At 34.3% G+C, this 15741-nt stretch overlaps 1 protein-coding gene across 4 annotated transcripts in view; it reads right to left on the bottom strand.

The window, feature by feature from the left end:
• Positions 1 to 12700: 12700 nt before the first annotated feature.
• LOC106877855 (proton myo-inositol cotransporter-like) overlaps positions 12701 to 15741 on the bottom strand; it is a 58761-nt gene continuing 55720 nt past the window's right edge. For all 4 annotated transcript variants that reach the window (XM_089342053.1, XM_089342051.1, XM_089342052.1 and 1 more), the window contains exon 9: positions 12701 to 13936. In XM_089342053.1, coding sequence (XP_089198179.1) covers positions 13770 to 13936 — 167 coding nt within the window. In that variant the 3' untranslated portion in view covers positions 12701 to 13769. The remainder of the gene's footprint in view (positions 13937 to 15741) is intronic.

Here is a 15741-nt window from a genome sequence, read left to right on the forward strand (position 1 = left end):
AACAACAACAACAATCCTTTCTACTATAGATACAAGGTCTGAAATTTTGGGTGAGAGGGATAGTTGATTACATTGACCCCAGTGTTTCACTGGTACTTAATTTATTGACCCCCCCCCCCCTCCCCAGAAGGATGAAAAGGAAAGTCAACCATGGCAGAATTTGAACTCAGAACACAGACACAGACAAAATACTGCTAAGCATTTTGCCCAGCATGCTTATGATTCAGACAGCTTGCCACCTTCAATAATAATAATAATGATAATAATAATAATAATAATGATAATAATAATAATAATAATAATAATAATAATAATAATAATAATAATAATAATAACCATCCTGAAGCTGTGACTGAGGGAGAAAATGTATCGATTCTCTGGGACTTCCCCGTACATACCGACAAGATTATAAAAGCTAATAAACCGGATATTATCATAAAAGATCAGACAAAGAAGACATGTTTATTAATTGACATGAGTATTCCCTGTGATCATAATATAGCGGCGAAAGAATTTGACAAGATCAGTAAATATAAAGACTTGCTAATAGAAATTGAAAAAATGTGGCACCTCAAGGCGACTACCATACCAGTGATTGTAGGATCTCTAGGAATGATAAAAAAAGGTACTGAAATCTATTTGAAAATGATACCAGGCTTACCATCTCTACAGGAGGTGCAAAAAATTGTGCTAACTGGAACGACTCATGTACTAAGAAGAGCATTATCGCTGTGAAAACAACATCCATTCATGATTTTTAAAAAAAAAAATTTTTTTTTTTTAAATACATGTTTTACCTATGAATTTGTGTGTGTAAATTGGGAATGCATACAACGTTTCTCTGCCCTAGGTGTACGGAAAACACTCGGCGAGAAATGGGAAAAAATTTGAAGAAAGAAAAAAAAAAACATAATAATAATAATAATAATAATAATAATAATAATAATGCTGCTTTCTACTATGTGCACAAGGCCTGAAATTTGGGGGTGGTGGGATAAGTCGATTACGTTACTGGTACTTATTTAATCGACTCAAAAAGAATGAAAGGCAAATTCGACCTCGGTGGAATTTGAACTCAGAACATATCTACGGGCAAAATACCGCTAAGAAGTATATATATACATAGATATTATTACCATGGCTAAAGCTTAACTACCAAAGAATTTATAGTAAAATAACAAATATTGCATTAACTTTAAGAATTTTCACAACAGCTTCTTTTTCTAACTGGGGTCACAACTAATAAAAGAAATGTTGCTAGGCTTGTCTGGACCCAATAGTCATGACAAGTACTTGAAGTCTGGTATAGGTTATAGATCCAAAGCAAGTGCATTGTATTGAGAAAGCACAGAAAGACCTCGTTTCTCTAGGTAACACAAATGATAAGATTTGCTGTGCTTTGTAGCATGATTGGCTGAATTAAACTAATAAATAATAGCTCTGTCCGTACTCAGTGGAAAATATGATGTAAAACATATCTACATATTTATCTATGTATCTATCTATCTATCTACCTACCTACCTACCTACTACCTATCTATCTATCTATCTAAGCTCTACATTGTATTTGTCCCATCTGTGTTGAGCCCTGTGTGGCTAATAAAAGAAATATATCTATCTATCTATCTACACACACATATTGTTATATTACAGGATGGTTATTTGTTGTTTTGTTTTTTTGCCAAATAAACACACACACTATACATTCGTTCTTCACTTCAGATTTATTATCGTTCTCATTCTATTGTCTTTTGCCTGAAAATCTTTCATCGTACATCCTGTGACCTCTTCAGCCGCTCTCCATCCTACCACAGAAAGACAGAATGGACTAAACAGAACAGGAAGAGACACATGGGATGGAGAGTAACTGAAGAAGTCACAGGATGTGTGATGAAAGATTTTTAGACAAAGGACAATAAAATGAGAACGATGATAAATGTGAAGTGAAGAACAAATATATACTGCATGTGTTTATTTGGCAAAAAAAAAGAAATGACTATCCTGAAATATAACAATATTTGTTTCAACACATGATTTCACATCAGGAAACTTGCAAAACAAATACATGAAATGGAAATATATATAATCAGTTAGTTACACATATAAGTCCAAAAAATATATATAATCAGTTAGTTACACATATAAGTCCAAAAAAAAACACACTCTAAAATAAAAATAGAGCGTTATATTTTTATATTGTCAATTAGTATTGTTTTATTCTTTTAATTGTTTCAGTCATTTGACTGTGGCCATGCTGGTGCACTGCCTTAAAGGGTTTTAATTGAAGAAATCAACCCCAGGACTTATTTTTTGTAAGCCTGGTACTTATTCTATCGGACTCTTTTACTGAACTGCTAAGTTATGAGGACATAAACACACCAGCATCAGTTGTCAAGCGATGGCAGTGGAATAAACACAGACACAAACACAAACACACATATATATATGATGGCCTTCTTTCAGTTTACATCTACCAAATCCTCTCGCAAGGCTTTGTGGTCGGCCTGAGGTTATAGTAGAAGACACTCACCCTTGTATGGCAATCTGTTACAAGGTTAACCATTTACAGCTGAGTGGACTGGAGCAACATGAAATGAAGTGCGTTGCTCAAGAACACAATGTACAGCTAGTCTGGGAATTGAAACCATAATTTCACGATTATGAGTATGACACCTCAACCACTTAGTCGTGCACCTTCACACATTAACAGATGGCTGTTGACTCTCACAAATTCCTTTGCCCTTTGATGGTTTTTGTTTATTGGCCAATAAATCACTCTCGTCACCAAGCAAGCTAAGTAGAGTTGCTAGTTTAGCTGTCAAAGTCGAACATGGGACAGATTGTAGTGGGTGACATGTTACCAGCAGCAGTTGAGAGTGCAATAATCTACATGAAACCATTGGTCACATACTGACCATTTATATGCCATAACCAGGAATGGTTATATTATATATTGCTGGACAATATATAATATATTTATGTATCTACATATATACATATGTGTGTGTGTGTCTATGTATATATATATATGTGTGTGTGTGTGTATATATATGTATGTGTGTGTGTATATATCTATATATATATATATATGTATGTATGTATGTATGTATGTATGTACACACACACACACACACACACACAAATATATATATAAGATTGTGTAATGTGTCTGGTGTGTTGATATGCTTTGGTCGTTGTTTGTGAATAAACTTTCAGGAAAAAAAAAAAAGAGAAAAAAAGGGACTATGACTTTTATAGCATCCAAGGGAGTTAATTTCATAAAGTAGGTTTAAAAAATAAAAAAGAATAAATGATACATTTGTAAAAAATAAAAGAACAATTAAAAATTATTGCTTTTTAGTTTTTCTTTTCTCTGTGATGTGGACATTCATGTTACACAGGGAAAGAATGAAGCCAAAGCTTAAAGAACACTGGGGGGGGGGGAATTTTGAATATTTTATAACAAAATTGATTTAAATAATTTGTAATTGAATTTAAAGGATCTAAATAGATATACTCCTCCTCCTCCTCCTCCTCCACATCATTGCTTTAACATCTACTTTTCCATGCTTGCATAGCTCAGACCAGAGTATGTTATAACAGTTTTCTACGACTGGATGCTTTTCCTATCACTAACATTGCCCACAAGTAGCTAAACATAGATGGGACAAACAAAGGTATTAAGTCAATTACATCGACCCCAGTGCATAACTGGTACTTAATTTATCGAGCCCCGAAAGGGTGAAAGGCAAAGTCGGCCTCGGCGGAATTTGAACTCAGAACGTAACGGTAGACGAAATACTGCTAAGCATTTTGCCCGGCGTGCTGACGTTTCTTATTTCTTTATTGCCCACAAGGGGCTAAACATAGAGGGGACAAACAAGGACAGACAAAAGTATTAAGTCGATTACATCGACCCCAGTGCGTAACTGGTACTTAATTTATCGAACCCCGAAAGGACGAAAGGCAAAGTCGACCTCGGCGGAATTTGAACTCAGAACGCAACGGCAAACAAAATACCGCTAAGCATTTCGCCCGGCGTGCTAACGTTTCTGCCAGCTTACCGCCTTTCTGGATGCTTTTCCTGTCACTAACATTCCTTTCCAAAGGAGGTAATAATTTCCCAGTCTATTCAGAAAACAGTTTGGTTATGCGTACATGAAGAAGTGAAAACAAACGACATCATATGAACGAGCATTTTGTTTACAAAGGACAACTGAGCTTCTTGATGTGTCATCACATCAAAATGCCAGGACATATTTTCATGGTTGACTACAAGCAAATAACTGTTGACAAAGCCATTATACTATCTTTTTACTTGTTTCAGTCATTAGACTGTGGCCATGCGGGGGCACTGCCAGGAAGAATTTTTAGTTGAATGAATCAACCTCAGTAGTTTTGTTTTTAAGCCTGGTACTTATCCTATTGATCTCTTTTGCTGAACTGCTAAGTCATGGGGATGTAAACACACCAACACTGGTTGTCAAGCGATGGTGGAAGACAAACACACACACACATATACATGACAGACTTCTTTCAGTTTCCATCTACCAAATCCACTCAAAAAGCTTTGGTTGGTCTGAGGCTACAGTAAAAAAGATTTGCCCAAGGTGCTATGCAGTGGGACTGAACCTGAAACCATGTGGTTGGGAAGCAAACTTCTTACCACACAGCCATGCCTGCCTGTTGTTTACAATCAGTGAACCAACATGTGTAGATGAGGAAATATGAACTCATGAACACACATGATGGGCTTCTTTCAGTTTCCATCTCCCAAATCCGTTCCCAAGGCTGGGATTATAGTAGAAGATACTTGCCTAAGGTAGCATACAGTGGGACTGAACCTGAAACCATGTATGTGATTTTTTTATGGTACAGTCTCAGACGTATATACATACATCGATAATATAAACTGCTTTGATTTAAGTGATTGGTAATACAAAGAAGGTTTGGAAATCATTTTAAAGATTTTCTATTTTATTCTACAGACACATGCACAACCATGCAGTGCCCCAGTATGGCCACAGTTCAGTAATTGCAACAAAAGAAGAAAAAAAACAAAAAAAAACAAGTTATTGAGATATTCAAAACTACATATACACAAATACCTGGTTGTGTTTTGGCTTGTATAACACACCCTACTCTTTTTATTAGCAACTGGCTTGCATTCTGTTATGACTTTTAAAAGCATGCAATTACATATATATATATTCATAGAAATGTACTTTAGATTACTTCTGGTGAAAATAAAGGTGGATTTTATTATTTGATTATCGAAGATATGAATGAGTTTTCATAAAATCACATGAAACTCATATTTAAATGAGATCTGATACATCTTTCACCATATGCACCAAACCTTGAAAATTTCAGAGGAGATTTGGTGACAATCTCTTTCAGATCATTCAACTTACTAGAAATAGCAACCAGATCTTGCTCAAATCTGAAAAGGGAGAGGACACATTGAATAATGTAGTTTTGATTATATAGTTCTTGATTAAAAAAAAAAAAGAAAAACGGATGGGATTTTCATGACTAGATCGTATATAATCTTTGGTCTACTGGTCAAGGGATGACCTGTGGTTAAACAACAACAACAACAACAACCACATGGCATCAATGAAGCTTTTTTTTGTTTTGATAAAAATATAATTTTGTACAATAAAATTTAAATTCTCTAAACTTTTAGCTTCATCTCCTAAACTGTGTTTTTCCAAGTAGACTTTTGATGGTTAGAATCTGAACTCTTTCCATCTTGAAGTGCTTCTGTTCCTGCATATACTCTTCACTCTTTTACTTATTTCAGTCATTAGACTGTGACCATGGTGGAGCACCACTCTCAAAAGTTTTTCACAACCAATATCGATCTCAGTACTTCTTTTAGCGGTTCAATAACTAAGTAATGGATTATAAAACATAGAAAAATCTTTTGCAAATGGTGCCAAACATAAACACAGAAACACACATGCGTTTGCATCACACAAACATATATATGTATACGAGTGTCTGTCTGTTTGCCTCTCTCTCTTTCGAAACGCCAGTGTAATAATGGCGGCAGCTGATGAAGGAAATGTTCTCTATGTGGCCTGTGTGGTTTCTGTACCCTGTTTATCATTTTGTCCATATTTTTTTGCAACGTCATGTATCCAGATATGCATCTATATATACATGTAGATGAAGGTATGTACATATATATGCATATACTATATATTATTTGTATTATGCATACATATAAATATATAGACACATATACATATATATATACACACACATACATGCACAATATGCCTTTATTAATTACATTCACAAGGTTTTGATCACCCTGAGGCTTTTGTAGAAGATATCTGCCCAAAGTACCACACAGTTGAAGACCACATAGTTGCAAAGCCACATTTGCATATCATGCATATCTATATCTACCTATATATAGACACACACACACGTATATATATATATATATACACATACATATGTATATACTTATATGTGTATTTGTGTGTATGTGTATATATATATATATCATCATCATCATCATCGTTTAACGTTCGCTTTCCATGCTAGCATGGGTTGGACGATTTGACTGAGGACTGGTGAACCAGATGGCTGCACCAAACTCCAATCTGATCCGGCAGAGTTTCTACAGCCGGATGCCCTTCCTAACACCAACCACTCCGAGAGTGTAGTGGGTGCTTTTACATGCTACCGTCACAAGGGCCAGTCAGGCGTTACTGGCAACGGCTATGCTCAAAATGGTGTTTTTTACGTGCCACCTGCACAGGAACCAGTTCCAGTCAGACTGTCTAACCCATGCCAGCATGGAAATGCAGACGTTAACTAATTATGATGATGATGGTGAATAACACAAGATATTGATAGGTAACTCTCCCATTACTGTTTTACGTTGTAATATTTTCTTGAACTTATAATAGCTTTACTAAACACACCCAAGTTCCTCATAAATTATTGGAAATACAACACGATAGAGAGGGAGAAAGAGAGAGAGAGGGGGACGAGAGAGAGAGAGAGGGGGGGAGAACGAGAGAGAGAGAAATAACAGAGTGACGCATAGGGTTACTAGTTCAGGTCATTTAAACCTTGAGTATTCAGATTACTTTGTCAAATAAAATGCTTTTATTCACAGTTTTAAATTATCACTTAGCTTGAAGACTTCAAGGATACATTTGTTTATTTTTAGAATGACTTTTAAAAATACCAGATCTATCTGGTTTGAATATAAACCAAGTAGAATATCTGGGCCCATTTAAGAACTTTGGAACTGTGTAAAGTTTGACACAAATATCTCCAAAATTCTTTCACAACCAACTGTGGTATATATATGGTGATATATACATTATGAATATATATACATATATATATGAACATAATAATGTTCATATGTATAAATGAGTTTGTGTATGTGTATGTACACATCTCTATCTGCCTGTCTATTTATCTATCTGCTTATACATCTTCCATTGTCTCCAAAGCCTCACCCCCAAAAACAAAACAATGTTCTGTTATAAACAAAACCCCCCAAAACACCTGTTTTTATATAAATAAGCAAGATCTCTGTATTTTCATAGAATTATATTTGACAAGTTCGAAAGACTAACGAAAGCGCTAATATTTGTATAAAATAAATGAAAGAAGTTATTCCAAAATTCTGACGACTTTTTTTTCAATATATATATATATATATATATATATATATATACATACAGCTATTAGAAAAACATATATCAGAAAGCACACTATACAGAGTTTGATGAGCTGTCCACAAGGCTTTGCTATGTGGATGTAAAACTTTCGGTAACTCTATGTCCAAGATATAAAATATTTGTTGTAATATATATATATATATATATATATATATATATATATATATATATATATATATTCACACATAAGCATTTATCTCTGTGTATGTAATATATATCTACAGTGGAAGCTCAGTTTACGACTTTAATTCATTCCTGAAAGCCATTTGTCACCTGAACTATTCATCAACCAAAAATGTTTTTTTCCCAAAGGAGATTCAAGAGAAGGTGTGGAACATTCAAGCAGAGATATGCACTGAGTGAAAGCTAGACAGCAACTGATACTCTTCCACTGGTGTTCCCAGCTTGCACATTCGTTACTCGAGATACTGTTCATCGTTTAAGAATCTTATGTTTGAAAATTGTTTGTAAACTGATTTGTTCATGATGAGAGGCATTTGTAAACTGAGGTGCCACTGTATGTGTATAAACATATAGAAGTATGTTAATGTATTAATATACAGGGTGTCCACAAAGTCTGGCTACATGGAGTAAATAAAATCATATAATAAACAATTAAATATAAGAAATAATAATTTCTTAAACTATGTGTTAATCCCTCTGTACCCAGACTTTGTGGACACCCTGTATGTTATGTTAATTAGAAGTAAGTAGTCAGAGGTTGGTGAAATACTTTTGATTATTTTGTATCATACTCTTTTAACAATTGGAATTTTTCAAAATTTGTGATATATCAAGCATATTGTTTACATATTTGTGTAAAGGGTATTAGCTGTTTGTTGAAAAATGTTAGAAATTCAAGTATTTAAAATTAATTTGTTTAGTTGGGCCTAGGTGTTGGAGAAAAAATTTTTAGGAGTGGCCAGTTAAAATCAATATGGACGTGTGTGTGTGTGTGTGTGAATGTGTGTGTATGATGAATGTTTAAACTGTATGAGGAAGAACACTCATATAACGATTGAATTGCTGAATAATCCCTGCTACAAAACAAAAGGCTAAATGAGTTTTGGGAGGTTTGGTTTAGCACTAAAGGAACATGATAAGTAATAATGGTTTCAGATTTTGGAACAAGGCCAGAAATTTTAGGGGACGGGGCTTTAGTTGATTCCAGTGCATGGCTAATATTTATTTAATCGGTCCTGAAAAGATAAAGGTCAAAGTCGGCCTCAGCAAAAAGAACCTAAAAGATGAAGAAATACCATTAAGCATTATGTCCAGCATGTTAACGATTCTGCCGGTTCATTGTATTCAGTATGGTGAGTAATAATCCTTTCTAATATAGGCACAAGGCATGAAATTTTGGTGGAGGGGACTAGTTGACTACATCATCCTCAAAAGGATTAAAGCCGACCTTGGCAGAATTTGAACTTAAAATGTAAAGATGGATGAAATGCTGCTAAGCATTTTGTCTAGTGTGGTAATGATTCTGCTATACATACATACATATATACGTCTGGCCATATAGCCTTTTCCGTTTGTTTTCTGTCCGCCACTACATTCCTCCATGGTACAAATTTAGTTTGTGGTCCGTGGGAAAAGCCATTTTAACGATGCGCCCTGCCTTAACTCTTCGAAACGCCTGTGTTAGAATGGCGGCAGCTGATGAAGGAAAATGTTCTCTATGTTGCCTGTGTGTTTTCTGTACTCTGGTTATTATAATTTTTTTGTTTATGTTTTGTTTGCAACGTCCTGTACCCAGATATGCACCTATATATACAGGTAGATGTAGGTATGCACATACTTGTACGTATATATGCATATACTCATTTATTATTTGTTTTATATATATATATATACAGACAGACAGACACACACATTACTTCTTGATTCATACATTCTGAGTAATTTAAAAATAATTGGGGAATATGCATCATGTATGATGTATGAACACCAGGGACATATGTCCTGAGTATGACAGGACAGGCAAAGAGTTAACTCACCATTAAGAATGACATTGCTTAGTCAGTGGCATAAACTGGTATGGACAATAAAGCAGACTAAATTGTAATTATCACCAGAGTAAATTGTAATTAACATGTGAATAATTTATCATTTTCATGTGCAGGTTTGTTTATATTGCATGAATGCTTCCTCATGGATACTGAATGGACTTTTGGAAATGTAGAGAGGTAGGGGAGTTCTTTACTACTGATAGCAGTAGTAGTAGAAATAGTGGCGGTGGTTGTAGTAGTAGTAGTAGTAACAGCACAAAATTATTTATATGAAGGAACAGTCTATGTGATCATGTAACTTGCTGTAATTAGCTAACAACTCTTCAAATTTTACCATTTTATTTTCAGAATTGATTCTGAATTATAATATGTAAGAGAGGAAAGGCGGGGTGTAAAAAAAATAGTAGTTTCTGCAATTCTTTTGCATTCAGATTACTCTGTGAAATGTAATGCTTTTTTATTTATTCACATTGTTTTGAATTAATCATGTATTATCTCATAACTTCAAAATTTTGATGAAACGATTGTTTATTTTCAGAATGACATTGCAGGGTAGATGTGAGAGGCCAGATCTGGTTGGTTTGAACAAAACAGGTAGAATATTTGGGCCTGATAAGGCTTGTTTAAATGCTAAAGTGTTAAATATATAAAATAGCTTAAACGCAAACATTAACTCTGTTTTTCTTTAATTATATAATGTAAGGCATCTACAGCAAGGCTGAAATTAACAGTATCTCTCTATTTGTCAGTTAGAAGTTTGTAAAGATTAACATCTACAACTGTCATTTCATTTACCAAATATACTAGTTTACCTGTATCATCATCTGTGTACTTGCATCATTAAAAATGTAGACAGTTTTATAAATAACAAGGAATATTTTTGCAATAGGAACAAAAAAAAAAAAAAAACCCATGTTACAGGTTTTTTAGTAGTATTCTTTAAAAATATATACATCTTATGTGTCTTTTTTTGCAATAGGTGAAAAGAAAAGCCAAAACAAACAGATGCAGATTAATTGAAAACAAAACACATTTAGCGTTCATTCAAAATATATGTATATAGTACATATATGTGTATGCTTGCATGATTCTGTATATGTGTATATATATATATATATATATATATATATATACACACACACACACATGCATATACATACATACATATATGTATGAATATAAATATAAATAGCATACACACATACACATACAATTTTGTAGCTCTTCAGGATGGCCGAATTCATCCAGGAAGTTGAAACCATCACCAATGAAAATAAAAAAAACAAAAACTCCTCAATCCACTTTATCAACATATCACAAGCATGTAAGCCCAAGAATAAACTGCAAATGATAAATATATTTCATAAATTTGACTTTAAGATTTATGTTTCTAACTGTTAGTGGCCAGACAAATACAATACTTTCTTGTAAGCATGCTATGCATTTACAACAAGGAGCAATTACCACAAGTTAAACCCAAGAACAAGCTGCAAATAATAAAAATATTTTATAAATTCGACTGAAAAATTGAATGTTGTAAACTTCATGTTTTTAACTGTTATATTGGCCAAACAAGTACAACACTTTCTTGTAAGTGCACTATGCATTTACAACAAGGAGCAATTGCAACATATTACATGAGACGTTGTTACATAAAGCTAGAGAGAAAAATAATAACAAATACATCCATATTTTAGAAACTTCTCAATGAAAATAGGTGATTATGGAAGCAATGCTTATAGCACAATATATAGACAGCATACACAGGTTAATTAGGACAAATTCATGACTGGTCGGTCCCTTTCACTGAACTGCTAAGTCATGGGGACATAAACAAACCAACACCAATTGTCAAGCAGTGGGGTGGGGGGTGTTGTGTTACAAAACACAAACACACACACATATATATGACAGGTTTCTTTCAGTCTCTGCTTTTCCAAATCAATTCACAAGGCTTTGGTTGGCCTGAGGCTATAGTAGAATGCCACACAGTGGGACTGAACCAGGAACCATGTGGTTGGGAAGCAAGCTTCTTACCACACAGCCACATCACACAATAGTCGTAAACAAGTGCCACTGTCGTGCAAACACTGCTGTTCCTTTTTAATCTTCTATGAAAGTATGTCTGGCCATAGGGAAATATTATCTTGGATGGAGGCAGGTGAGGGTTGGCTACAAGAAGGGCATCCAGCCGTATACAGTGTAACTCAAAGAATTCATACAAGTACATGCAAGCACAGAAAAGTAGATGTTCAAATAATGATAATGATGATGACCTATATACACATACACATTTATATCTATACACACACACACACACATATATTAATATATATATATATATATATATATGTATGTATAAAGAAAGAAAAGGATAAAGAGACCAATTCTAACTTTGCCATTGGTTTTTTTATCGTTTTCTTTCTTTATGCATACACACGCTAATACACGATCTATGTTATATTCCCCACTCATGTTGCTACAACGACAGGGGCAAAACTAGTCGGTATACAGCACTTACTTGGTATTACCTGTATCTTTAGAGTATGGTTGACTCCAATACCCTTCATAACCTTTATATATATATATATATATATATATACATATATATATATATATATATATAAATATATATATATATATATATATATATATATATATATATATATATATATATATATAAAAATATGTACATACATACATGAGCCCGCATACAGAGAAACACTTATTCGGAGCAATGGATTTTGCATTGTGTGGCTATAATATTGTCAGATTCCTTTCTGAATTTTGAAGAGGAGTATGTTCCACAGTGAAGATTACAATTATTTCTTCACAGTTCTTTTTTTTTTTTCTGTAAAAGAGTCCTAAGGGTGTTTCATGGCAAAGGAGAGGCAAAGTTTTTGTGTTTTTTTTTATTATTTCATTATTGCTTCTTGTTTGAAAAATGTTCTTTTAATAAAAAGTAAAATATTTTTGTTAAAAATCTGTCTTTTATTTGTCAAATTTCTCCCACTTTTTTTTTTATTACCTTTTTTCTTTTACTTAAAAAAACAAACAAAAAAAAACAACCCCACCCCAATTCTCAATGACTCAAAAACAAATGAAATGTTCTTAAAGTTAATTACTATAAGTAATTAGCTATTTATTTATAATTATTTTGAAGCATCACTCCCCGGAAAAAATTTGCGAAAACTTTTCTCAAGAAACTCAAAACATACAATTTAACAACAACAAAAAAAAAACCCAAAAAAACAAAAAGGGAAAAAAGAAAAATATTTCCGTGATTCTCATTTGAAATTCCTCGAAAGTTTGGGAGAAATATTATCTCTGACATTGGCAGAAGTTACCATATTTTGGAAAAGGAGTTGAGGAGGTTCGTTGGATAGACTCGAATGACTGTAACTTGTAGATATCTTATCTTTTTAAGAAGAACAATGGGTAAATATAATGACAGCAGGAATAGAGAAAAGAAAAATAAGATATTTTAGTATTTCCCCACTTTTTCAATTTTTTTATTTGTAAAAAACAAATTCTTTCTTGCTAATATTTCTGTTGTGAGGAGCAGGATAACAATTAAAACAAAATAACAATTTGGAAACAAAATAACAATTTGGAAACAAATGATAATTTGGAAACAAATGAAATGGATTGACACTGATTGAAGTTGAACTAAGTTGATTGAGGATAACAGTGGAGATTGACTTATTGTTGAACTAAATTGATAGATGATGGGAGTGGAGATTGATTGGATATATAAGACTGAGTTGATAAAGAATGTGAATGGAGATCTAATCAGGTGAGATAGGTAATACAATTAAGAGGAGAGTAGATTGGAGTGGATAGAAGGACATAATTAGCTTGTACAAGCAGTGAACCAGCTAATGAGATAACTGTATAAATTGACATATGTGTAGATTGGTACACAGGCAGATGGCTAAAATAGATAGGTAGATGGGTAGGTGGATAAGAAAGATAGATGGGTAGATGGTTAAAATAGATAGACAGATGGGTGATGGCTAAGAATATAATGACAGAGAAATCAATATTGATCCTTTAAATCCTGCTGCTCATCATTGCCTAACTTCTTTCTGTCTTTCATAAATAAAATTTCAATCGCTTCAAGTGATTTTCCTTTGGTTTCTGGTAAGAGACAGTAACAAAACAATGCTCCTGTGACCGCCATGGAACTCAGTAGATAAAACACACCTGGAAAAAGTAAACAAAAATAAAAATGTGTACAAGAGATTGAAAACAGACAAACATGAAACATGCACACACACACACACACACACACACACACACACACACATACAACAAATATGAATTGTTACTCTCAAGGTTTTAATTGAATTATTTTCTAAACAATTCTGTTTTTCTACACCGACCAGAATACAGTCTCGTACAGTTACTCAGTGATTCTCCCATCACTATTTTGACAAGTCTGATAGTGTCTATACTGTGCTGATGAGGTCACAACAATACTGAAACATGTCTGTAGTTGTCTGATATTGCTGCTGTAATCAAATATGAATTGTATGATACCAATAAAATGGCTTGCAGTAGTGATAATGATGATGGTGAGGATGATGATGATGATGATGATAATAATGTTGTTGAATGTATTGAATATACTTATGTATTAATATAAAGTAGAGTGGTGTATTTTGTGTAAAGTTTATCACTCTTGTGTACATTATGGTAATAAGGTACTGGCAGAAGCAGCTGAGAATTCCAATTGGATCTGGTCAAAGAGGAACGGAAGAGAATTTCAAAAGACATAATTTACTGTGCACTCAACTGGTGTCTTCCACCCAAGAAAGTCTCAACGCAGACAGTAACACAGAATGTGGCAACACAAGGAAATCCAGGAATCTTGGCCTGGATGCAATCTGGTCCGCTTAGAGTATAAGGAATTAAGGATTGAAACATTTGCATGGAGGGGGAGTTTCTTCTTTGAAGACCCTCAGCTGTTCAGCTCTCCATATAGGTTCTTATTATACGTATGCATACACAAGAATAATGTGTCTGATCCAATGTTTATTCAGCGTTTAGCAAATTGAATATTTTGTAATATTCATAAAAAATAATGATGAATTCCTTTAAAAGTATTAAACAGACAAAACTAATTAAAAAAAAAAAAAAAACTTAAACAGCCTCCTTATTCAGTGATGGTAGGGTGGCAGCAGGACCAGTTTTAAGCCAAAGAGACGTATTTGTTCAAATTGGGTCTGGTGCCAAGAGGGGGTCGTGCGCACCCACTCAAGCCGAGGATACAACGAAGAATTTTTAGTATATCATTGTGGCTAATGGTGGCGCTTGAAGATCTCAGCACTTTTTGGCTGGGATTGGTGTACTTGTTGGCACTCCGTCGCTTACGACGTCAAGGGTTCCAGTTGATCTGATCAACGGAACAGCCTGCTCGTGAAATTAACGTGCAAGTGGCTGAGCACTCCACAGACACGTGTACCCTTAACGTAGTTCTTGGGGATATTCAGCGTGACACTGTGTGACAAGGCTGGCCCTTTGAAATACAGGTACAACAGAAACAGGAAGTAAGAGTGAGAGAAAGTTGTGGGGAAAGAGTACAGCAGGGTTCGCCACCATCCCCTGCCAGAGCCTCGTGGAGCTTTAGGTGTTTTCGCTCAATAAACACTCACAACGCCCGGTCTGGGAATCGAAACCGCGATCCTATGACCGCGAGTCCGCTGCCCTAACCACTGGGCCATTGCGCCTCCACCAATAGATGGATATATACATATACAAACACACATATATATATACATACATACACACGTGTGTGTGTGCATAATATATGCTATACTTATACAACTCACCAAACATACGCAGACAAAAATTCCAAACATTGCATCACATCTCTTGAGGCCATCTTCTACCCACCCCTTGGCTACCCACTTTAAACTGTAATAGACTCAAACAAACAGAACTGCCTATAAACACTGACTTACATATTTTCTTTAACCAAGAAGAATAAAAAAAATAAAAAGGCTTTG

Source organism: Octopus bimaculoides, chromosome 25, assembly GCF_046866305.1.
Source record: "Octopus bimaculoides isolate indiv1 chromosome 25, ASM4686630v1, whole genome shotgun sequence".
Lineage (NCBI taxonomy): Eukaryota > Metazoa > Mollusca > Cephalopoda > Octopoda > Octopodidae > Octopus > Octopus bimaculoides.